At 39.2% G+C, this 26,024-nt stretch overlaps 1 protein-coding gene across 2 annotated transcripts in view; it reads left to right on the top strand.

Annotated features, from left to right (window-relative positions):
• Positions 1-26,024, top strand: part of IQGAP1 (IQ motif containing GTPase activating protein 1) — a 54,285-nt gene that overhangs the window by 8,494 nt on the left and 19,767 nt on the right. For both annotated transcript variants that reach the window (XR_011681383.1, XM_071441015.1), the window contains exons 3-19: positions 5,699-5,855; positions 6,228-6,305; positions 7,985-8,061; positions 9,421-9,488; positions 10,548-10,661; positions 11,054-11,232; positions 11,892-11,982; positions 12,486-12,649; positions 13,662-13,746; positions 14,816-14,979; positions 15,347-15,507; positions 16,037-16,161; positions 19,924-20,087; positions 22,753-22,843; positions 23,833-23,994; positions 24,359-24,501; positions 24,852-25,022. Coding sequence is in view for 1 of the 2 variants with exons in the window: in XM_071441015.1 (XP_071297116.1) it covers positions 5,699-5,855; positions 6,228-6,305; positions 7,985-8,061; positions 9,421-9,488; positions 10,548-10,661; positions 11,054-11,232; positions 11,892-11,982; positions 12,486-12,649; positions 13,662-13,746; positions 14,816-14,979; positions 15,347-15,507; positions 16,037-16,161; positions 19,924-20,087; positions 22,753-22,843; positions 23,833-23,994; positions 24,359-24,501; positions 24,852-25,022 (2,194 nt within the window). In the remaining variant the exon portion in view is untranslated. The remainder of the gene's footprint in view (positions 1-5,698; positions 5,856-6,227; positions 6,306-7,984; positions 8,062-9,420; positions 9,489-10,547; positions 10,662-11,053; positions 11,233-11,891; positions 11,983-12,485; positions 12,650-13,661; positions 13,747-14,815; positions 14,980-15,346; positions 15,508-16,036; positions 16,162-19,923; positions 20,088-22,752; positions 22,844-23,832; positions 23,995-24,358; positions 24,502-24,851; positions 25,023-26,024) is intronic.

The following is a 26,024-nucleotide window of genomic DNA, read 5'->3' as shown; positions in this document are numbered from 1 at the left end:
TCCTGGACCTCCTGATCCTTGTTGGGCCAGGCGTAATGGCCCTCTCCTGGGTGGATAGCTTGAACATCCTTTTCCTGCTTGAGCAAGAGCTTTTTCTTTTCTGGGGCAAGTAACAAAAAACTAAATTTCTATTTTGGCTTGTTAGATTTTTCAAAGCTATTTGAGTTGAAAGTGAAATTAAGAATGATGCTTTTGGTAGAGGAATGGAGGGTTAGAAATAGACCAATCAGCAGTCAAATGTGTTTTAGTAAACACATATAGTTCAATAGAATAAGTCAATTTACAATCCTGATAGTTTTATAGTAATTACTGGTGTAATTTTAATGGTTGTAAAGGTACCTGACTATGTGTCATACTGATATGAGCAAAGTCCTCTGAGTTAACAAGTGTGATTTTGGATTTACGCGCTTTGGAAGACTTTAAGGGACTGATCTTGAACATTGTATCTCTTGATGGCGATCTTGTTTCCCAGGATGTTGATTGTTGCACCACTGTGAAAGCCTTCCTGTGCTCCTCTTCCCTCCACCCTTCCCTGGGATGTGATTATGATCTTTGAAGAGTGGAATTCTAAATAAGTATTGTTGGTACCTTCCTTTAGATAGGACACCTGCTGTCTGGAACGTGCTGGTGTCCCTTAGTCTTCTTTTATGAGCCTTGTTTCTGTAGGATGAGTTCTCAGGCAAAAGATGATAACGCTTTAAATTGTGTCAGTGTTGGGTGCTAGACAAGGCGGGTAAAAAAAGTTGATGTATTATACAAATATGGACCCTGAGGGTGAGCAAATCCATTGGGGAGTTAGGGAAAGGGAGACAGTTTTTCTTTATTGAGGTTTTGTTGTTCTGAATGGAATGCTTAGTATGCTGTAAGTCATTGTGTGACATAATTTGTCATTTTTGTAGTAGGAATTAAATGGCAGGCTAGCATTATTCACCATCTCATTTCCAGCTTCTGACTGATGGTTATACTGTGATCACTGAAACTCCATTTGTCAGAGTTCTGACCTCTTGTATATTTTCTGCCATCTCTTAAGATTTTTGCCAAATTCTCCTGTTACAGCAGCCACATGAAGAATAAGATGCTATCACAAACTATTACTTAAGGAGGTTTATATTATTTACTGTATGTCATAAATCCTGTGAAACAAACTACTTTCCACATAAATAAATGTAGTTTTCAACACAGGAACAGGTTGATCATGTTACAGGTCTTTCTTGCTCAAAATGTAGCTGTCCTGGAATTGTGAATCTAGCTAAGTAACTACCAAAAACTGAAGTATTGGAATATGTCTGGGTCTTTACTGCTGCAGGTTTTCATACCAACTTTGGCATATCAAGAACAAATTTTTCATTTATTTTCTTGTGAGCAAAACTATTATTATATGTTTTATGCTTTTTTTTTTTTTTAGCCCTGACTAGACAACTTTAGGAACTTTTGCATTAGCACTGTGATATTTGGTAGAGTTGTACCACAAAGGTATCCAGTATTGATTTTACTGATGCTCCAGGCACTTCAAAAGTGCACAAAAATGACCTCATTTCAAGAATTTGTACTCACAGTCTGAGCATGTGCATGGAAATCACGTGTTGAAAATGTCTTTGAAGAATGTGATTTTGGGCAAATAGCCTGCCTGTTTCATGGTTGTGAGAAGGAGATGTTTAAGGCAATCTAACTATGTTGTTAAAGCACAAACTTAGGTAGGCTTGTTTTCCTAATTAAAATACATTGGTATGGTATATAGACAGTGTTATGAAGATCAGAGACTAACAGTCATATATGCACCTGGAAAGAGAGTTAAGCTCTGTGCCCCTCTGGTCTCCCTCCGTTTCCTCATTCAGGGGGAAATGGAGCATACACTTCTTGAAGAAGAAGACAATGACCTTCTGAAATGTGGTTGGTAGGGGAACGCTGGAAGCAAAGAAGTGCTGCTGTGGCACTGACATGCTTACAAAGAGAAGACTCACATGATTGTGACCTACGATCAGGAACTCTGTGGCCAGTGCTCTCAAACTAGTGACTCAGAAGTTCACATGGAGGTTCTGTGTGCATCTTTCCTGCTAATGAAACTGGTGAGGTATTCAGTAAGCAGAATGTGATGTGGAACTGAGCTTCAACCAACAGTGTTGGTACTGATACAAATTGTACCAGTTATTCTTCAGTATGATGTGTCAAGGTTACATACTTTATCTTCTTAGAGTTCTTATTTGCTGGAAGTGATATAATGTCACTCTTGAGGCCTGCACAGTGGAACTGACCACCAGATGCAGACTTAGATGGTGTGTTGGGCCACTGTGTCATCTCAGAGTTGAAAAATGTCCCTGGCTAGGTCTGTGTTTGAAATGGTAGGAGAATTAAAGGTTAGAAAATGTTATTTGTATTTCTGGCCCCTTCAAATAATTAGTTTTACTTGGAAATTATTGCTACTTAATGATGACCAAGAAGTGAGCTTTCCTCATTGGTGGATAAAATCACTTTTTTTAACTATTGATGCCTTCTGTATTTTGTGTGCCGTGCTCTGTTTTCTTTTTGTGCTGGAACATACTGCATGGTAGTCCTGTCATGAAATGAGCAGCCTTCCGTAGAGTCTTTTTCCATTTTTAAAATTTTCTGCTCTAGTATTTTTGTTTATTTAATTTGCAACAGTTTCTGGAGAGATGGTTTGCTAGTTCTACTTCCTCAGGCTTGTCTATAATCAGTCTGAGAGGAAAAGAGTGGCTTTTTATTTATTTTCCACACTATTTCAATTGTCTCAGGTTTAGCCAGACTCAACATTTTCACAAGTGAAAGAGCAAAAGGTATGGCATATGATCAGTGTTAAGTTTTTGCTGTGTCTAAACTCCAGTTCTGGTTGAATTACACCTATGATACTTTTCAAACATAAGGACACATTTGTGTGAATTTGTCATAACTCTCAATAACGCCATATTGTGGGAGAATAAAAAAGTTGCTAGTTGAGATGATGATGTTATTTTTTTCCAGTCCTTGGTAATGGAGCAGTGTTTCCTTTGAAAGCTTGAAGACAATGTTACTTGAGAGACTGGCTGCCCAACAATACCTGATGTTACCTTTTCATTGTCATGTCTTGTCAGGAAAGCCTGGCTCTAAATTGCAGTTGATGGTAGTAGCTGCATGTAGGTATTCAAGAATCTTTTTCTAGGAGGGGGATTTTGTAACACTATGACTAACTGATTGGAAAGGTGCACTTACTACTTTATTTAGAGCTAGCTTCAGTAAAATTGTAAGTCCAGTATTATCTATGCAGTCATGTGATGAAACTTGATTGAAAAAAATAATTCTGGGTTGAACATTGTTTTCTGTACTGGTGAGAGGGAGGGAGCATAGTGGAAACAAGTAGCAGAAAATAATTGAAAGTTTCTGCAAAAAGCTTATTGATGGCATATTGTTCTAATGCCTAACGTCGAAAAGGAGTAGAGGTTGTTGCCCATCAGCTGGGTTCCCTGCTCATTGAGAAATGTATTTGTCTCATTCTTCTGGAAATTCCACATGTATTTCTGCCTTTTAAGGATGACAGGTGTTAATTTTAATACAAGTATGTGAGCTTTTAAATATAAAAGGTACTGAATGATATTTTCTGAAAACATAGCTTTGTCCTCTGGCTTAGCAAATGGTTAAGCAATGCTACACCGAGCAGGAACATTACTGTATGTAAATTGCTCTAGTTTTGTAGTTGTAATAACACCCACCTGAGAACCTGTTGAAACAGGTATGAGTACATTGAGATAGCTTATGTTCTAATTATGGGCCATTTATCTTTCGTTATGGAGACAGACAAAACTCACTGCCTCTGTGTCCTTCCATAAGGTACTAATTAAATTGTTTGGTCACATGTCCCTTCTACTTACTTTAGGTCTTGTAATCTGAAGAAAGTGGATGTTTTTTGGTGTTTTTTTTTTTGTTTTCCCGGTAAGGTAGTTGGGAAGGTGTTGTGAAAACTGTTGCTATGATTTGGACTCTTATCAGCATCTGAGTAGCTCTGTGTCCTCTCAGGAATCTTTGGTTCTAATGGTCTGTGGCATGCAAGTGACAGTATCTTTTTGATAATAGTCCAGAATTTTTAAACTTATGTCATGTTTATCACATATTCAGTTAGTATGTGCATTTTTCTAGAACTTAATATTCAAGAGCAACTCAGTTTTGAGAGGAAAGCGGCAAAACCTGGAAAAACAGTAGTTTTAAGAAGAACTGAGTTTCTTTTTGTAGTTTATGTATAGATATTTTCCAGGTGTTTCCAGAAACCTTTTCTTCCTGGTAAACACTACTTTCCAGGTCCTGCTTTAGGTTGCAAGCCCCACCTTTTTCCTGGGCTCAGGCTGCAGTCCACAGGGCAGTGCTGTCTCATTTGGGATTTAAAGTGCACTGGGTTGCAGCAGGATCAACTACTTGCTTGTGTTTCAGATCAGTGCCAGTAATGTGGGTTTATAATCCCTGTAAGCCAAATTATTAACTTTGTTTACCTTATACTGTCAGCTCCGTTTTGTAGTATGGACTGTTGCTATTTTGGACCCCTGTTGTCTTGAAAGTCGCCTTTCTGTGATCTTAATTGGTCCAAGTCCTGTAAGAGCTTTAGAGTTCAGCTGCAAGTGAGGCATGGTCTGAGTAAGACACTTTAGAAAATGGCCTGTGGTTGTGCAGGTCCCTTTTTTAGAGACTAGAGCAGTCAGGTAGCAGGTCATCTTCAGGTGAAACTGTAGCTGAGCTTGCAGTTTACAGCCTCCAGTAGCTTGTATAGAAAAAATACCAAGATGCACCTCTGTTTTGAGAACAGTGATTTTTTTCAAAATGTTTTGCTGTAGTCTTTATTTTTGTCATGAGGTCTGTGATACCATTAGATGAGATGGAAGGCAACAATATAAGGGAAAATGTGGAATGCCTGTTCCATGTTTTTTTCCCTGTTTTTGAAATATAATAGTAGGATGGGAGAAGACATATAGGAAGATAGACTTTTGAACATCATCATTGAACTGAAAGAGGGTAGGTTTAGATTCGATATAAGGGGAAAAATTCTTTACTGTGTGGGTGTTGAGGCACCTGGAGCAGTTTGCCCAGGAAATTGTGGCTTGCCCTATCCCTGTAAGTGTTCAGGACCAGTCTTGGATGGTCTGAGCAACTTTGTCCAGTGGAAGGTATTCCTGCTTATAGCAGAGGGTTGGAATGAAAAAGGCCTTCAGGTCCTTTCTGACTCTAACCGTTCTATGATTCTGTGAACATTGTAGGGCCTCTCTGTGAGATCATTTAAAAGAGCTTGAGTAAGTGGCACAAAGTCCTGAAATAACTAGCAAATACTTTATGAGAGTAAAGAAATGCTTGTGAGATAAACTGGTTCAAGGGGAAGATTTAAGTTAAGTTAGTTAAAAGGACAGGATGGCCACACTATCTGTAGACCAGTACAAACTAAGTCATGGGCTGAAGGAGAAACATGAAGATGATTTTTTTACTTTTGAAACTCTGGCTGATGAACTGTGAACTCTTCTCCTTAATATTTCCTCTGAAGTGTTACCGACTAGCATTTTAATGATGCCACTCTGTGTTAGTGTTATATCTGTTTTCAACCCCTAGTGCTAAGTGAATAGTATGCTTGAGTATGACAGCAGCAGCAGCATGAGAGTTGTTTGGCATGGGATTTTGTTCACAAATTAGAAATGTATTAATATGACCAACTTTGTTGTTTTTGCACTTCCAGATGGATGGAGGCTTGTTTGAATGAGGAGCTTCCTGCCACAACAGAGCTGGAAGAAGGATTGAGAAATGGAGTCTACCTGGCAAAACTTGGAAACTTTTTCTCCCCTAAAGTAGTTTCTGTGAAGAAAATCTATGACAGGGAACAGACTAGGTATAAGGTGAGTGCTGTTGATCATGGATACTTGTTTAGGTAGACATCTAAAATGGGAATATGTACGCATGGAAATACTATGAGAAAATAAGCGTGAAGTTAATTTGTATTAGGCTTACCTGAGAAACTCTACCTTCGTTCTAGAACAATGGTTACATTGGGGGTGGGTGGACTCTTAGCTTTATCTCTAAGCTTGCACTTAGGTAAAATAATTTCTTGTAAACAGTCAATATGAGTGTTTATAGAAGACTTCGGACTTCTTTCTTGCAAAAGTGCTGTTTTCACTATCTGTGTTAATGAAACTCGTTGCTTTTCTTGACAGCTGTGATATTTTGTTTCTAAGTGCCCTCCCTCTTGTTTCTGCTGGTTTTTATTTCAGGCAACTGGTCTCCACTTCCGACACACAGATAATGTGATCCAGTGGCTGAATGCCATGTCTGAGATTGGTCTCCCCAAGGTAACTTCTGTCTTGTACATACAAATAAATAAATAATCTCAGAAAAGCTTTGCATTCTGTGGAAGCATTTACTGTTACAAAAAAAAGCACACTTACTCTAGTTAATTCTTAAATTTCTAGATTTGTGTACCTATAGAAACTCTCTCCTAAAACTTGCTGAAAGATTTCATTCTGCTACATGTGTGAGAATGACTAGGAGCAAAATAATTTATCCCTGTGTACCATATCCCCGATATTACTCATCTTGCATAATATCTGCAATATGTGGTTCTTGCCATGCATTCTTTTGAGCAGTATCCAGGTGACAGTTTGATTGTGAAAGTTTTTTTAGAAATCAATGCTAAACATAGCAGCACAACAGAAAATAGTATGTTCTCTGTTTCTTCAGACTTTCCTGTTAAATTTTCACGTCAAGTTGAAAATGTTCCTGGTGTGGCTTAATCAAGTATAAATTATTGACTCGACTAGAGAAATGGCCAGATAAACTTTTCAGAGCTAATAAACACAGTTGCCTGAAAATGTATGGAACTGTGGTAGCATTAGGCTGATAGTCAAGTTTTTTTGTAGCCATGTTATGCATAGTCTCACCAAAACTGGCATTGTGTAGTTTAAGTTGATGCACGTTTTCTTTGCATATGTACTTGCAAATTGAACACTTGGGTTTTGGCAAAGATTTTTAAATAACTTGCTGTGATTTACTAGTTGAGCTTTCCTGGGATCTATGATGATCTTACAGAAACACATTTTGTATTAGAAAATACTGAAATATGCTGTTAGAGCGGTTAGGTAAAAAGAAAAGAGGGATTTAGACGGAGGGGCATTAAGTGCCAGGTATGAGGTAAGATTTTTCAGCTGCATTAGGCTTTGGGTGGAAGTAAATATGTGAGAAGATGTTGAGGAAACTAGGTTGGGGTTCAGTACATTTACATGAGATACTGGTGCTTTAAGTATTTTACCATGCAGAACAGCCAGGGAACTGATGCTGTGGAATTAAGGGTCATTCAGTTGCTCTTGCCTTTACAGAAAGAGCAGTGCTATTTTGTTCTCATAGGCAACAGCAAGGAACCTTCAAATAGCTGGAAAATAACATACTTTATTATGTTACAATAAATCAGGACTTCTGAAATAGTTGAAATGTCATTTGTTAAACTTTGAAGGCTTTGTGTTTGAAAGCTTTTGGGTCCAGCTAACTGAAAATATAGTATGCAGAGCACCTTAGTGCTGGTCTGGGATTCCAGAAAATTCTGGAAAACTGAGTGCTGGTCTGGGTTTCCAGTTTCCCTTTGAAACTGTCTCTCCTCTTGTTTCACAACCATATTTAATCCAAACAAAATTCTGTTTTCTCTCTTCTCCTGTCTTTTTTTTCATCCTTTGGCTTTCACTGAAGTCCTTGCTAATACCTCATGACCCAGTCAGTATCTTGGTATACACACAAAAGAAAGCTTCTGCCCATTCACATATGTAGAACTTGGCAGGAAAAGGGCAGCTCTGATTTGGGTATTAGAAACAAAAGGAAGCATTGACACTTCATTAGGAGAAACATTGGTCCAGGGCAGAGAAGCTTGAAGAATTGTGTTCCATGAGCTGTTTCTCTAGTGTAATGTGGAAGAATTGAGCTGATGTGATTTGGCTGTATAGAGTGAGTATAATTCAGACTGCTACCTTTGTTTTATCTTTAGATATTCTACCCAGAAACAACAGATATCTATGATCGCAAGAACGTGCCACGCTGTATCTATTGTATTCATGCACTCAGGTAAGGAATACTAGACAGAAATCTGATTGCTTCTGAAATCTTTCTGCAAAGCTGAAACGTGACAGGAAAGAGAGCTGAACTGAAGGCTGGATGAGGGCAAATCTTCTAGCAGAACAATCTCATCAGGTCAGCAAAGATCCATTGAGCCAATATTTTGCCTACGGCAGTGGCCAAATCAGATTCTGAAGGAAAAAAGCCAGTCAAGTATATTGAGATTATTACCTTTTCATTCTGGTTCCCACCCTCTCTGCTGTCTGAGGCAGAGCTAGACATTGTTTAACCAAGAAGATAGTAAGGCACTGGCACAGATTACCCAGAGAAGCTTTGGCTGTCCCATCCCTGGAAGTGTTCAAGGCCAGGTTGGACTTTAGCCTGGGATAGTGGAAGGTGTCCCTGCCTGTGGCAGTGGGATGAGTTGAAAGTAGATGATCTTTAAGGTCCCTTCCAACCCAAGCCTTTCTGTGATTCTGTGATCTGTGTTGAGCTAACATGACAGGCCGAAAGTAGGAGTTGGTTTTCTTTTCCCAGACCCATGTTTCTGCAGCTGTATGGGTTCATCCCTCCTTTGTAGCGATTCCATTTCTCATCAGGCTGCAGGTGAATACATTAACCCCATTTTAGTGAGCCAAATCAGCCCAGTGAATACTTTGCTATTAGAGATGCCACACCTGCAGTCCTGTGTCCAGTTCTGGGCTCTCCAGCATAAGAGAGACACAAAGCAGCTGGAGAGAGTTTAAGGAAAGGTCACTAAGATGCTTAATGGACTAGAGGATCTCTCCTATCAGGACAGGCTGAGACAGTTGGGACTATTCATCTTATATAACATATAGTGCCATGGGAATCTCAACAATGTGTGCAGCTATCTGAAGGGAGGATGCAAAGGAGAAGCCAGGCTCTTCTCAGTGATGTCCCATGATGTGATAAGAGGCAAATGGCATAGTCTGAACCACAGGAGAGTCCCTCTTAACATCAGGAAATTTATCTGTGAGATTGACCAAGGAGTGGCACAGGTTGCTCTGAAATGTGAGGTCTCCACTGTTTTGATCCTCAAAAGCCATCTGACATGATCCTGGGGAACTTGATTCTATGTGACCTGGTTTGAAAAGGGAGCTTGAACAAGACAAACTTGAGAGTGCCCTTCTAGCCTCAACCATTCTGTTATTCTGTGAAGACTTCATAGTGGTGGGCCAGTTACATTCCACTAAGGGGGGAAGGGAAGAGTCAGCTCACTCTCTTGGTGATTATGAGCTATTATATTGGCTTACCTCTCCTTGCATCTGTATCTCCTAAAACTGTATCATTGCCAGAACCACAAGGAAAAATGCCTAGTTCTAATTATTTGCTTCTTTTATTTTCTAGCCTGTACCTTTTTAAACTGGGTCTTGCCCCTCAGATTCAGGATTTGTATGGCAAGGTTGACTTCACAGGTAAAAAAACCCCAGCACTTATATATGCTACCTTCATCTCATACCCTTCTAGATCAGTTATTGAATGCTTGTTTAAGTCAATTTTAAAGGATTGTTGCTGTGATATCCTTAATGTAAATAAAATTATAAATTAATGGCTGTGAGGAGTTTTAGTAATTTAAGAAAAAGAACTTCATTTGCCAGCTTCCGAGACAGGCAGTTAGACAGTCATTGCTTCATTTATTGTACTGTAAACATTTATTTCACAAGTAACGTCTTAATTTTTTTGTCACTGTTGTAAGATGCTTAAGCCTTGCATCCATCTCCTTGGGAGAGTTTTCAGTTTGGAACTTAGTACATGGTTCTGACCTCCTGTGACAGTTTAGAGGTGCCATCAGCTGAAGAAGTGTTTGACAGCTGATCTGTTGCAGGAGATGGCAGCACAAAGTTATTGTGCCCACACACCTCCTCAAAGTTTCACTTCCTTAATTTTGTAAAAATGTCAAATTCTCTGTTTTGCATTAGTGAGCTCTTGCCTGAGGGCACGCATCTGGTTTAAAAGGTGTATAAACTTTATTTCCCTGCAAATTGGTTGTTGATTATACTTATAAAATGCTAAACTCTTAACTGTCTTTTAGAGTTGTGTGATATTTAGCAATCGCATGTGTTGACGCACTGCATTCGCTTCTCTCAGTGTAGCCTGTTTGTGGGGAAAAAGAATATCTTAAACTACTGCCTGTGTGTTTTCCTGACCTGTTGGCAACCACAGTTGAGGTACCTCAGAATGGAGTCGGTTTCCAGCTCCTCATGAGAGTTCTTGCATTGTTTTCTAATAAGAAAAACTACAGAATACTCCTGTATGAGTTTCTGGGAGAAATGTAGATTTTAGGAGAGTGTGCAAAATGTCTTAGCATTTTCATTTATTTTGTTTCACTTACTGAGTTACATTCAAAGTATTATTTAAATAATAATTGTCATCTGTTGTAACTGTCCTATTTTTTTTTAGCAGCAGTTAGTACTACAGTGCTAATGGATTGTTAATGATAATGCCATGTAACACTAATTTAACATATGTTTCAGAGGAGGAAATCAGTAATATGAGGCTTGAACTGGAGAAGTATGGCATTCAGATGCCTGCCTTCAGCAAGATTGGAGGAATTCTTGCAAATGAACTTTCTGTGGATGAAGCTGCATGTAAGGAAAAATGGCATCTTGTTTGCTTATTCAAATCAGCAGATCATTTAAGTGCTGGTTTTAATGCTGCAGGTTTTAAGGCTAGTACAGTCTTTCTGATAGGCCTTTTCCAAAACTGGGAAGATGTTTTTATTCTTTCCCTTGTGTATTTTTCTTTTTTCTGGAGCATGATGATTTGACTACTTAAAATATTGTAATTAGAAATTAGGCTGCTATTTTTTTCAAAACACAAAGCCATGATGAAATGAGATATACTTTGATAATTCTTTTGCTTTCCAGTTAATTTTCAGATGATTTTTCTGCTCTTTTCAAATAAGGGATTCTGTATTTCTTGATTTTTAACAGTGCTGTTTTATTTGGGACTAACTGGCAGGCTGTGGCTTGTTTTTCAGTGCATGCTGCTGTCATTGCCATTAATGAAGCAATTGACCGTCAGGTTCCAGCTGACACTCTTACAGCAATGAAGAACCCTAATGCTATGCTAATAAATCTGGATGATCAACTGGAATCCACTTACCAAGCCACACTCTACAGAGCAAAGCAAGACAAGATGGACAATGCTAAAAATAGGGTAGCTCAGTTCTTCTTTCAAACCATTTGCATGTGTTGCTATGTTGTATTGCAGTGTAAACTGTGGGGAATTTGCTGAATGTGTGTTAAGGTCATGTATGTGTGGTCTTGGGTGGATTTATTCCTCCTGGCATTCTGTTATGTTCCCCAGTAACCTATCTTCTTGCAGAAAACAGGCAAGAGTTAACTGCATTAGTCTGTTTGGCTGTCTGAAATATGGACTGCATAGATACAGAATTCCTGTCAGCGTTTTTATGTTGGGAATGAATTCTTCTGTTTTCACAGATACGTTTTTCTAACAATGAAATGATGAGCAAAACTGACTGATGCTGAAGGTGGTCCATGTTGCTTTAGAACACTGTATAATACATGCCTACCTCTGTGTACTGCTTTCTGTGTTCTGGAGCTCTACTGTGTGTTCAGTAGAGCCATTAGATTGAAATAAGATGGTTCTAAGCTGTCTGTATCAGAGTTTGACTATAGTTACTCCAAATGTATTTATGTCTAGGGCTTCTTTTTGCATGTGTAGAGGTAGTGTATGTATGGCCTATCACAGCTCTATATGGGTCAACATTTACCCTTCCTGACCTTTTCAGTTAGAAGGTCTGTAAGGGAGAAGGAAGCTGTAGAAACCCTGATTAGTTTTCATTTCATCTTCAGATTGCCTCAGAAAGTTCAGATAGAGAGAGAGATGTGTATGAAGAACTTCTGACTCAAGCTGAGATTCAGGGAAACATCAATAAAGTGAACAGTAAGTGTAATGTTATACTAATAGTGTTAATTAAAAGAATACTTCAAAATGATACCTGTGCTCCTCTTTTTCTGTAATGCTGACAAAATTTCAAGACAGTTCCCTTGTTATTGTGGGTTGTTTTAGTGGTGGGGTGTTTTGGTTTTCTTCAGTTGTGTGGTTTTGTTGTTGTTAGCTGGTTTTGGTCTCGTTTTGTTTTTTTTTAGTCATTATTAGTACATAGTTGTAAGCTTAATTCACTACGAGTTCTGTTACCCTTCCTTTTGGAAATGGACTGTCGATGTTGCTGAGCCCTTCAATTCTTCATCCTGAATAGTGCATGCCATTTAATAGCCTGTTTTTCAGGCTAATAATTCATAATTGACTTCATAATTGATTCTGGAAGTGTTCCTTTTGGATTACATACATAACTTGCTGTCTATGAGGTCTAAGAGTATTTCCTTCTGAGTGGTAGGTTGTGTAAACCATGGCACTTTCTCAAGACTCTGTTTTACTGTTGCTAGCACATGCAGCCATATCAAAGATTGACCTGGCTTTGGAACGAGGAGATGCATTAGCACTGTATGAGGCTTTGGCAACACCAGCACTGGGACTTCGAGGATTGCTACAAGAAAATTGCGACTGGTATTTCAAGCAGTTCTTGTGTGATAGACAACAGAAACAGGAGGTATGGAAAAGTATAGATTACCCTGATTTGTGAGGTTTTTCCCTGCCTTTCACCATACAACTGTGTACTAATCACTTGGTATATACCTGCATTATGGTTTAGTATTGTCTAGAAAAAGTCAGTGTTAAGAGATGGAAGCATTGAGTAAGCCTATTATTTAGGCTTTATCTCTGCATGTGAAAGGCCAGTATAATTTTTATATGTAGGTGTACATATAATAGACCAAACCTTAAACTGCCAACTTGTGTGTGTATAGAACTATTAAAATTAAGGTGTGTCCTCCCTCATTTTGCTATTTTCAGTGCACAAATAATGTGAATATGTGTGTTTTATAAACACCTATCAGATAAACCTGAACTACTTTCACTATGGAGAATACTATCATAGACCGCTTGAAGGCATGGTGCTTAGGGACATGGTTTAGTGGTGGATTTGGCAGTATTAGCTGTACGGTTGGACTCAATGCTCCTAAGGGTCTTTTTCAGCTTCAATGATTCTGTGATGCTACCCAAGTTATTAAAGTCCACCTACTTCTTTTCTATTTGTATTTGTGTAGTATCATAATAGTCCAAGAAGTGTGTATGTATAAGCCAAAGCTGCATGTTCTCCATTTTGATGTTCTGCTAACTCTATAGTTGCTCAGAGGTAAAACGTAACATTACTTAGTGGATTGTTTCATGCCAAACTGCACAATTGCTAGTCTCACTCCAGCACGCAGCTCATGTACAGGGAGCCTTTTCCCTCAAAGTTGTGCCTTTTGTCTTAAGTATGTTATCACTTTGGAAGCAATCTTGCCTTTTATTGCTATGTCCATGGGACTGCAGTTGTGATATAAAAAAGATCAGGTTGTACACATACAATCTTTCAGCACCTGAACTGAGAATCTGGTGAGTAATTTCTTATTTCCTTATGTATATTCTTTCTGGTTTAAGTTCAAGTGGAGTATTTTTATTGAGGTAATTGAAATTAACTTGACATTGTTTCACCCTTACAGTTTCTGTTTTTTCTTTAGGCTGGCCTTACAGGTCCTCTGCAGAAGGAAGAGTTGCAGCTGGGAGTGGATGCTGCTAACAGGGCAGCGCAACAGTACCAGCAAAGTAAGGATCAGCACAAATTATTGTAGCAAAGTCACTGTGGATGTGATCAAGAAAATGAGGCAGCACAGTATTTGGGTCTATTATGAATGGTCATTGTGGATGTTCTTTAAGTATTTTACAGCTGCTAAGAACATGAAAGAGAGTTGGTTGCCCTAATTATTTGCAGTGTCTTTTATCCGGCTCTTACAACGTGGCTGGAGATAACAGCATTAAAACATTAATTTGAATTAAGAAACATTGAATTTTTGCATCCATCTGAAATAACCTCTTTTTATAGAATACTTTTATGAATTTTTATGCTGTGAATCTGTGAAGAAAATCTGGATTGCTGAAAGAGATGTGAAAGATAGGTTTATCTGCTGATCATACACACTGATCTATAGAGCCATTACTGTTTCCAAACATCAGGTAGCAAATAAAATGCCGATAATTTGCTGATTGTTTTTGTTTTTTGATAGATGCTTCTGAGACCACACAGGGCTCTCTTACTGTCCGGGAGCAATTTGCTTTGGGATAGGTAGAAAGGAGAGTAACAGAGATTGGAGGAGAGAGGATTTAGAATACAAGAGGAAAATAGCGAATGCTGAATTAAGTAGGCAGCTACCTTTGAAGTACCTTATTTGTTAGGCATGGAAGTCCACATTTGTTTACCTTCTTGTGGTGTTTTAAGTTAGCCAGCATGTACCCACTATGGAGTGCCTGTGTTACTGCCTTGAGCAGGATAGAGGTAGAAAGGAAGAGAAAATCGGTATGATTCACCCATCCAAAAATTTGCAATGAGGCTTCTTACTATCAGAATCCTGAAATGGTAAAACAGTACCTTGATAACCAGACAAAAAGGTGAACTAGTATTAAATATGAACATTGTGTGTTTTAATGGTCTTCAGTAATGGAAGACTAGCTAACCTAGTGTAGGGGGTGTATGGATCTGAGAGTTTGGCTCTTTCCCTGCCGTTTGGGTATTATTCTTTCTCTAGTTAAGTATTTGAGTAAAATGAAAGTGCTAGTAAGTATTATGGGAGTCCCAGCTGTTTGTCTTCCTCATTTTTTATGCTCTTTGAATTACTAGAACTAGCAGCAGTAGCCAAAATTAATTCAGCAATTCGAATGGGTGATGCTGAGAAGACTGTGGCAGAAATGATGAATCCAGAGGCCCAGTTACCAGAGGTTTATACATTTGCTGCAGATCTTTACCAAAGGGAGCTGGCCACCTTACAGCAACAGAGCCCTGAAGTAAGTATCACCTTCTCTGTTATTTCTGAAAGTTGGCATGGGTCACTGGGTCTACCTTGTCTGTTTTCCTAAATGCGTTCTCTGGAACAAACCTGTCCTGAGTCTTCCCAGAACTGCTTTGGTGTTCAGTCTGTTCTGATGTGGTTTAATCCTTTGATCTTGATCTGATCGGCCTTGTAAGACTTTACCTCAGTCTCTTACTTAGTGATCTAGCTTTGTTTATGATACTCACCTTTCTACTTTGTCTTAGAGGATGTCAATTTGCCTTGTTACATGTCTGTTCTGACAACTACTCCATTGTTCTCTGTGTGCAGCAATAGTTTGTATAGAGTGAATAGAATTAATTTATTGTCCTCTTTGTATGCAGGGTCACCTCACCCATCCAGAACTGTCTGTTGCTGTAGAGATGCTGTCTTCTGTGGCCCTGATTAACAGGGCTTTGGATTCAGGGGATATGAACACAGTGTGGAAACAACTGAGCAGTCCTGTCACAGGCCTTACAAACATTGAGGATGAGAACTCACAGAGGTGAGTAATTCAAGGAATTGTAGCTGTCCTTGATGGTGCATCTGCTCTGTGGCTTCATGAATTTTCTGTTCCTTCTCTTAAATTTTACATGATTTCTACATCATTTGTTACAGTATGGATTTAATCTCTGCTATCTCTTGCATCTTGTTCTTGCGATTACTGTTTCTTATTGGTCTGATTCCTGTGCGGTCTTTCAGTGCTTTCTCGTGGATTTCACATTAAAATCATGCTGTAATACCATTAGGTTGTCAGTAGTACTTACGCCAGCTCACCCATTTTCTTTGCCCTGGACTCTTACTCAGCGTTTCAGTGCTTTTTTCTGTTTGGCAATTTTGTCTGTTTGAACCTACTTCACATTTGTGCTGATATCCTTCACACACACAAGCATTTCTCTTTCTCCCCATTTTCAATTTCAACTCTCATGTTACCTCTCCCACTTAGTGTGCAGTTCTCAGTGCTGGGTTGTGTGCTCCCTGAGCAGCTTGTTGCAATGTCATGTTTACTGGATTTGGGTTTTGTTTTCTGACAGATACATTGATGATTTGGTGAAGCTGAAAGCTGAAAGAAGTGCAGAAGGAAATGAATTTATCACATGGAATGATATCCAATCATGTGTTGATCATGTGAATCAAGTTGTGCATGAAGAACATGAAAGTAGGTTTTTCTGTTTAATTCATGGTAGACTGATCGTAGCTTATAAGGAGTGCTAAAATTAGATGTCAATCCAAAAATTATTGATTGACTTGTAGTTGTGTTATGCATTAGATATCTAGGAAGATCTTAGTTGTGAAGAAGACTTGGTGTTCTGTTATACGAAAGTCTTAATTGCAGGACTTTTTGTTGATGGAGAGATCAGGCAGTCTGTTGTGTTTGTGGTATTGATGTCAGTATTTCAAAGCTGTTTATTAATACTTCCAGTGTAAATTTCTACCCTTTTTGGATTGGAAATGCATTGTCTGGTTTTATTAAATATTAAGCCCCGAATGTTTCGGGATGTGTCCTGCCTGGCTTCATCTGGCCCTGCTGCTGGACCAAAGGTGGCAGCTGTGGCGTTTTTCACCCCAGAGATGCCTTTGGCTGGCTGGGTGCTGCAGCTGGGCGCTCAGAACAAGTCCAGGCAAAATAGGAACTCAGTTTACCTTTGGTGGAAAAGGTTCAGACGACGGTGAAGAGAAAAGAAGCGGGTTCTGCTGTGGAGCTTAGATCCAGAGTTTTATTGCAGCATGGTAGACCTCTGAATGTGGTAACAGCCCTCAGACAGACAGACGACCCGGCCGCATGGTCTCGTGTTCTTTTTAAGCCCCGGGGACAGGGGGAGGGGAGGGACAGGTGAGGGCCAACCAGGTGTGAGCAGGGGAAGGCTCAGGGGATGTGGACGCCAGGACAAACCAATGAGCCCAGGCCTAGGGGGCATCTGCCAATCACACGACGCCTTGCTGGAAGGTGAAAATTAATGGACAGCTGCCAGGCAAGAGGGCACAGGGGGAGGGGGAAAGGTTGGCATACCTGAGGGGGATGGGATAGGTGAGACAGGAAATGACAACACACTGCAACATGGTGTCAGTGTCTAGGATTAGTCTAGAATCTTCTCATTTTGCTTCAATCCCCCAATTTTAAGCTAGTATTACCAAAATCTCTCAATTAGTTGTCGCCTTGTCTTGGTGTGCTCCATCCTTCTTCCTAATTTGCTGCATTCAGTAGAAGAGATTTTTCTTGAAGTCTTATCCTTTTATTTGATGGCTACTTTTTCCCTGTTCAGGTTTTCCTCTTCTTCCTTTTATTCTTTTTTTTTTTTTTTTTTTTAATCTGCATTGGTCTTTTTACCTTCCCAGTATTTCATTCCCTGGTTTAGTTGCCAGTAATTTAGCTCTGTAATCAGAAGATGTGCAAAAACTCTCTGAAGTTGCAGGTGTCTAACACAGATCACTGGTGATACTCCTGCTCCCTGGGTGCAGGGACACTGATATTTGAGCTCTCACAGTGACCGTGCTTCTGAATTTAATCCTTCAACTGTACTATGTGTCTTACACCCTGCAATCGCACTGCTCAGTGTTTCCCTAGACAGCTTATTGACCTGGAGCATGGAAGCCGGTTTCTTTGCATTCATATAAAAGGTGTGCTCGAGGAATCACCACTAATGCATTACACTCACTTACAGGCATTTGGTCAGTAGTCCTGTATTGAAGGGAAAGGAAGAGGTGTGGTATATACACACATATACAGTGCGAGGTTCAACAGGACTTGGAGCAGCCTTGGTCTATAGTCTTCTTGGCCTAGTGGAAGGTGTGCCTTGCCCGTGACAAGGGGCCTTGGAGCTAGGTGATCTTTAATGTCCCTTCCAACCCAATGCTCAAGTGTGAGTACTGAAAATTATATACTCATGAAGGAAAAAATTACTGTTGAAAGCTGAAAATGGTGAATGAGTGTTAATATAATTTCTATGCTTCTAGTCCTGCAAGTTTTTTACTTTCTATTTCTCAGTATTATTTCTGTTAATAATGGTCTTTTAGCAGTGATCAAAGACTGGGTCTGAGTGTAATTATGAAAACTTCATCAGAAAAGAAAACTGGAGTAATTCTTCTTGCGCTAAGACAGTATTAGTTGATGTAAAATCCAGAGTGGAGATAGAGGAGTCTTTGAAAATACTACAGTTAAACAAACTTATTCTTCAGTAGACCCTTGTGATGTTCTGTTTCGTATGGTTTAATTTTGGGTTTTTTTTTTTTCTTGTTTTCATTAAGGGTTCTTAATTTTTGTTTATTACCAATACTGAAAACCTCCTGGGTTTGACACAAACTTTGAAACTATATTTGTAATTTATAATTTTATAATATTTAGTATCTCAGCAAGGCTTGGAGCTTTGCATCATAAAGTGGGAGAGATTTGTCACAAGTGTGGAGGTGATGATAAAGTTTATGTTGTACACAGAGACAAGCTGGTGTCTTCTGCCGCTACTTGTTCTGTACTTGGTGTGTTGTGTTTTGCCTTGCAAAGCTTATACTCTAGAGAGGGTTAACTTTTAAATTAAAAGCTTGCTATCTTGGTTAACTTGTTTTCTGCATCTCCAAATAGACACTGTGTTTCCTATTTGGGTCCTACATAAGTAGATTTGTTACAACCACACAAACGGGGCACCTGCACTGGGGGTGCACACACCGGTGCTAGTTTTATAGTATCTTTTCTGTGTAAGAGGTTACAGTGGAATTCTAAAAGTCTGTGTAGTCCCAACATCCTGTTTCTTTTAACACTCCTTGTCCTGTAAGAAAAGCTGCAGAAAGTCCTATAATGAAGTAAATTGTTCTCCTGGGGAATTTCCTAATTCTTTGGTCTGCTTTGTATATGCCCTTATAGAAAGATGCATTTATCTTCTCTCTATGAATAACTTAAATTAGTCTGAGAAGGTCCTCAAGCTTTGTGGTTGTATATAAATATGTGTGTGTGTATGTGTGTATTTTTTTTTCTGTGTTCTTTCTTAAGTTATCGTATCTGTTTTTTGATAGAAACCATGCCATTGTTTTAGTGATGCAGTTCTTGCAATGTCCTCAGCATATATTTTTCCCTGATCTCTACTCTATCCAAATGTAATCTCTTCCCCAAGATGTTCTACTTTTTTAATGAACTTCTGTTTTGTGAGTCTTGTGCTGAAGAGTCACAATCTTTGAATACAACCAAAATTGGAGATTCCCTCACTGATCTCCTTTCTTTTATCTAAAAGAGTTCTTTGTTCTGCACTGAACCAAACCATGGCTGGATCCCTCTTTAAGTAGAGAATTGAATCGGATGAACTCTGGGATTCATCTCAACCTGAGTTATTTCATGATTTTCAGGATCAGTTGCTATAGATGTAGATTCTGTTTGCATTTAGCTAACTGTAAGGTCTTTATTTTGCTGAACAGTAAATTTTACTGTACTTGAATAGCATGCACTTCTCTGATAATACAGCTGATACTACATATGTCCTTAATAAAAGAGTTTTCTAAAATACAAGGTTACTGTATTTTTAAATGGTATTCCATGCAGGGCCTTAGTTTCATGTGAAGACTTTTTTCTAGAGAAGCCATAACCTTGGAATATTGTGAACTCTGGCCATTTGGGCTTTCTAGAAGCTCTGAGCTGGGTGTCTGAGGATTCAGTTTTGTCCCTGCATGTGGTCTCCCTGAGGTGCTTTTTTTTTCTTTTGAAACTTTTTTTTTTTTGATTGCAGCGCTCAAGAATTATGCCTACTTTTGAGGGGAGAAATAGCTTTGGTTTCTTTGCTAGTAAATAATGTTTTCTGTTGAAAAAATACTGCTGTTCTGAGCTGTTACTTGATTTAGGAAGGACTAACTGCACTTTTCTTCTGAAGCAATGCTTGTGATTATTGTTAACCAAGAATGGAACTTTGTCTTTCTCCTCCCCCTTTGCATTCCTCCCTAGGGATTTTGGCAATTGGTCTTATTAATGAAGCTCTGGATGAAGGGGACACCAAGAAGACTCTTCAAGCCTTACAGACGCCTGCAGCAAAATTGGAGGGTGTAGCCCCAAAGGTAGCACAGCATTACCAAGATACACTACTTCGAGCCAAGAGAGAGAAAGCGCAGGTGAGTGCAGTTAAATGCACCTCTTGAAAGACCTTTGCATTAGTGTTACTGTAATGTTACTGGTCTTGAAAGTCCAGAATCAAAATTGGCAATGGAGAGGTGGGCATTCTGCATGCCTTCAACCGATCTTAACCAATCAGAAAGAGATTTCAGCTAGCAGTGTGAATCTGTGAACTGTGGAGATGGGTATAAGGATATTAAGTGCACATGGTGGCTTGCTGTAGCTAAACTTGGGTCCCAAGTGAGGTATGTATCTTTTTTGTGAAAAAATAATATTCATTATCTGTTTTTGTGAGGAGACCATGTTCATTCCAGGAGTACTGAACTTCTGCTTGCAAGTTTTCTGCAAGCTTAAGTACTTTATTCTAATGTTCTGTGTTAAATGTACTCTTAGCTATAGTTATATATATATGGCAAAAAAGAAAGTTTCTGGAAGTGGAAAAATCTGTAAAGTGATAAATTAGAAAAAAGGTGTGAAACAACATACATGCTACCAGCAAAATATATATGCTGTTGGTCACCTGATGACACTTCCATAGCTTATGACTTTTTTGAGCTGAAGTTGTCATTAGCCAAGGACTTCTACCTACTTGTACTTAGTTGCAGTTTTCACTAATTGAAAGGTGAAGATGAAGAGAGGAAGAGCAAGTTTCATCTTACACCTTTCATCAAGGTATAAGAAAGGATGACGAGTGCACGTGTGTGTATGCAAGTGATTTTTGGGTAGTAGGGAGGGGACACTGATTTTTTTTCCCATATCTATGTACGGAGAAGTAGCAGATGTCTGCTTTCAGTGACTTGAGAGTGTTTTGTTTTCTTTTTTCTGCTGTGGAGCTCATTGCTCAAGTAGCAATGCACAATTTTGTACAGAGGCTAAGGTCTAGATTGTGTTTAACATTTTGTTTTTGACTAAAGGTAAACCAGTGTGATAACAATAGAAAACTATATGCAATTCTGATGAAAATCATTAAGCACCTTTCCCAAGGGTCTTGACAGGGTTAATGTTCCTCAGGATCCATTTTGTACTGAAGCATTTCCTCTCGCTGAGTCAGAATGAAACAATGAAATCTTTTTATCCTGTACTTAAAACTTGTGCCAGACTGTGCTGGTAGCTTCTGGGTTGGTATGAAATTACCTTATTTAGACATAAGATAAATTAAGGGCTTCTCCCAGCAGCATGGGAATAATTCCAGAAATAGAAAGATCATATTATACAGTAACAATGTGGGGAAAATAAGCACAATCTGAAATCAACTGTTATGAACTAGTGATTTCTGTACCTTGGGGCTGAGAAGGATTAATGTTCACCTGAAGATGTTGTTCAGTTCTCACTTGATTGGGGAGTGCTGTATCATGCATGTTTCTGATGTGATGAGGTGAGAAAGAAAAAAGCAGTAGACTCCATAGTATGTTACAATGTGTGTATCTTGCAGAAAGCCTTGCAGCAGTAAAACTGTAGAGAAGCACAACGTGGTTTTGACTTCTGTGGATAGATAGTACAGTGGAGTTACAGTGGAGTGATGATTCTCCCCCACATCCTGGACAGGAATTTTGCTGTTGCTGGTACTCTTGTGGGACTGTCTGGCTTTCAGATGAAATCTGCCTGCGAAGGTCATGTTAAGCTCTTGAATAAAGTATCATTTAGCCAGTTAGTTTCAGATCTGCCAAAACAGTGGTTAAAATGTGGAAAGCACATAAGGAAATGTTCATTTTAAGTCTGGCCTTAAAGCCCTTGAATGTTGTAAATAGAGGTTCTTTTGTGCACTGTGATTATTATTCCCTTCCAGAACTAAAGGTTTCCTGAGTTCTGTTTGTATGAGAAAAGTTGTCAGAGGGATGGTAGTTGCATCTTAGCATTTCTTTTGGTAGTTACCTACAGGAAGGACCAGTGGGTGGAGAGAAGCTTATGCTTGGCAACTGCTGGGTCATTGTTCTCTATGTATATTTTGGGACTTGCAAAACACTTGTCCCTTTCCTCCTCTCAAATTTCTGCATGTAACATTAGCTCATTTGGCTAGATTTCCCAGCCAAAATGCAGGATACTGTGTGATCACTGCTCCTTGACAGGCCATCTGTTAAAATAAAGATTTAAAACATGGCTTTGACTGCTGTGTGTGTACACCCATCCACAACACATACGATGCTTTTTGCTTTGTTCGTTTGTACAGGTTTGTGAAGTTTTGTGGGCAGGGAAATGAACAGCCTGATGTGACATTAGTTGCCCAAAGGTTTATTAGTTTCTGCACACATATGTGCATCAGCAGCTCTCTGTAGTCCTTCTGTTGAAGGACTAACTTCCTGGAAAGTCATGTATCTTAGCTAGTATGGCTTTAGGACTAGCTGGTACTAAGTCCCTGGCCTTGTGTTTGCTCATCTTATTAGAGTGATTCTTACTGATAGAATTTCTTGTTTGTTCTGTTTCCTGAGAATTTCTTTTGTCCGGGGAAAGTGTTGAGTTTGGTAATGCCATAGTAGTCTCTGCCAGTCACAAATCCACATGATGTCCTTGTGCTGGAGTTAGTTAGGAAGACTGAAATACTTCTTTTTCCCTCTGTTATGGAAAACTACTCTATTGGCTGTTTCTGAATATAGGTTATCTTACTTGGCAAAAATAGTGATACTTTTCTCCTGATATTGTATGTTTGTCTCGTTGTATTCTCTTCAGGATACACAGGATGAAACAGCTGTACTTTGGCTAGATGAAATTCAGGATGGGATTCATAAGGCTAACAAGGACACCGAGGAGTCCCAGAGATGTACGTATTATCGCACAGTATTGCAATTAATCCCCACTACCAGCCAAATACCAGTTATTTAAGGAAAAGGTGGGGACTAGAAATGTCATATACATGTGGCAAAGGAAACCAGAAGAGCCTACAGGCTTCTGGTACAGGTGTGGTTTTTTGAGGAGTGAATGTCAGATTCTTCAAATACTAAATTTCTTCTGTTGTGGGGGGATATGCATTTTTTTCCAGTTTTGCGTGTGACCATTAGACTACGTTACCTTGTTGGACCAATCTTTTTCAATTTGTTTATCATTTGCGACTAATTGTGTGTGTCTGTGGGTGATTGGTTAGAAGTGAGAGTGTTCACATGCACTATTGAAATGATGTTTTCTGGTGAGCATTACCTTTTATTTGTGTGAGGTACTGTTGTCTTGTCTTGGTTCTCTTAGGTATTACCAGACAAACACTCACATGTTTTTCGAATACAAAGAGTACTACACGTCAGTGATACTCACCTTTGCTCCTTAACGCAGTTGGCAGGTGGACTGGTCCACCCATTGTTGCATCCCAGTCTTTATAACAATGTTGTTTCTGTCTGCAGAAACAATTAAGTAATTACTGCTCTGGTTGTTGAAAAGGCCTCTTTTGAGTTGTGACTGGCTCTGCCAGAAGAAACTGTGTTAACTGAAACAGACATCAGAGGGGAGCTGTAACTGTGTGTGTTGAAAAGTTCTGGCGGTAAATCAGCACCATACTGGGACTTTGGGCGCACCATTACGTGCTGTCAGGTGCAGTTCCACACATGGTTGGATACTCTGTACTGAAGCGACCTCTATACTGCAAGTTGTCTAGTTCGTTTTTTATTTATGTTTCATGTTTATGTACACTTAAAATTTGCGTATCTTACATACAACCCATCTATGAGGGTGTGTTCATGTTGCCTTGCTCTGTTCTTCCATTCTGTGCTTGCTGTGAGCTACTGAGCCCCTGCGCTAACTTGCTTTCTGGTTTTATCCAAGTCTCCTTAGGAATTCTAGCCATTAATGAAGCAGTAGATCGTGGTGACGTTAGCCAGACCCTGAGTGCCTTGCGTTCACCTGATGTTGGGCTGTACGGAGTCACTCCAGAATGTGCTGAGACGTACCAGCAAGAATTGTCCGAAGTTAAGAAAAGGGCAGCAGGTACACCTTAAGTAGCTAACTATTAGTGAAATAGACACAAGATTATTGTACATGGAATTGGAACTAGAGGTAAAAAAGCCCCTGGAAAAAAATCCTGTGTTGTAGATAGCAGCTGTGGATGCTTTGTGAAATAAGGGTTTTTTTTTTAAAAAAAGAATATGAGTAGTATAATGTTCTCCACTTATACAATGTGTTGTGTTTAGGTAGCTCTCATATGAGTTCATTAGGGACTCAGAAACATTCCTTTCCTTGTTTGGAGAAAGAATAATCTGTAAAGGAAATTTCCTGGTTGTAAAATTCGTATGTGTGAAAGGTAAGACACTTGTCAGTGTTTCAGACTTCTAATTGCAGTTTCTGCTCTTAGGGGGCAATGGCAGTGAGTGGGTGAAACACTGGGTGAGAGGAGGCTATCATTATTATCATAACCTGCGGACCAAAGAGGGAGGATGGGATGAACCAGCAGAATTTGTGCAAAATGACACTCAGCTGTCACGGGAAGAGATACAGGTAGAGTAATAGATTAACACATGCTCCTTCTCTCAAAAGTTGACGTTCTCACCATTCCCACCCTTAATGCAGCTCTAAGATAGAATGCTTCAATGCCATAGTCATGTTAACACGCTTAGTAACTCATTTGATTTGCTAGGCATCATCAGATTGTGTGTGTCACTACTCCTTGTCCTATTTCATGAAAATTTATCCTGTCACTAAGAGAGTACGGGACTGTGATGTCACTGTTTTTTGAGACAACTTTGGAGTTTCTTGTAAGCACAGTGTGGAAAGCTGATGTAACATCCTTTTTCTTGTATTTCCATTTCCTTTTTCTGGCTTCTCTTCCTATCATAACATTAAATCAGAGCACCATATCTGGAGTCACTGCAGCATACAACCGAGAACAGTTGTGGCTTGCAAATGAGAACCTGATTATGAAACTTCAGGCTTGCTGTCGAGGGTATCTTGTTCGCCAGGAATTCAACTCAAGAATGAATTTTTTGAAGAAGCAAGTCCCAGCAATCACTTGCATTCAGGTAGTGATACCCTTTAATTCTATTTGGAACTTGTACTCTGCAGTTGTTTTCTGTACACAAGCTTATTAACAGTTTTTGTTCAATTCAAGTAGTTACAGCACACAATTGTCTTTGCCTCATATTGTAACTTATCTAAAAACATTTCCTTCTCCAGTGAGTTTTGGTATATTATTTGCTTTTAGGTGTCATATATAATCAATCCAGTAATCATATAGAATTGGAGAGAGAAAAAGTTACTTGAGGAAGCTTTAACAGTTATTTTTTTACATGTTTCAATGTTTCGGGAGTAAGGAAATATGAAGTGTGTTCTATGTGTTGATGGTGACACTACCATGAGATGCATTGCTGCTGTGATTCATCATGAATTAAAGAGAAACAACACGGTCTTCAGTATTCTTGCTTCTCTTCAAATTTGTCCAGGGATTTGGAGGATAGTTGGATAATTCAGCATGAAATCAGGTGCATTTACAGGACAGCCACAAAAAAATTCTTCTGTGATGTTGTAACTGAATTATGTGCAAATGCAACAGTTGCTTTGCACCCTATTACCATTTTATTATTTCAGCAGTATATATCCAATTGTTTCTGCCTAAGTAGCAGATACTCTGCCTGTATATTTAACAAAACCTCCACACCCACTCCCAGCTCATTAAAATAACACAATCTCCCTTTAAGTGTAGTACAACCCCTTGCCTGACTTCTCTTCCCAAGTGTGAATGGCAGTGGATCTGCTGGGAAAGCTTAAACTGTTACACCATTGTTCTCAGCAGCAGCAGCTAACACATGATCCTCATGTAGAACAGTTTCTGTCAATTTGACTGTTTCACTGTATCCTTGACCCCTAATTGTGCTTCAGAAGGCCCAGGCTCTTCATGGTGTAATTTCAAGTCTCTCATGATGACATTTGGAAAATAGTTAATGCTTCAAACAGTATCTCTTGATAAGACAAGCGTGTCTCCTTCATGTTTCATTTAGCCAAAAGAGCAGTTGGAAGCTGAGGAA

Source organism: Agelaius tricolor, unplaced genomic scaffold (assembly GCF_023055355.1).
Source record: "Agelaius tricolor isolate 1412-34295 unplaced genomic scaffold, bAgeTri1.0.p SCAF_16, whole genome shotgun sequence".
In the NCBI taxonomy this organism is placed as follows: domain Eukaryota; kingdom Metazoa; phylum Chordata; class Aves; order Passeriformes; family Icteridae; genus Agelaius; species Agelaius tricolor.
Note: the sequence above shows the minus strand (reverse complement) of the source record. Positions and strands in the feature narration are given on the sequence as shown.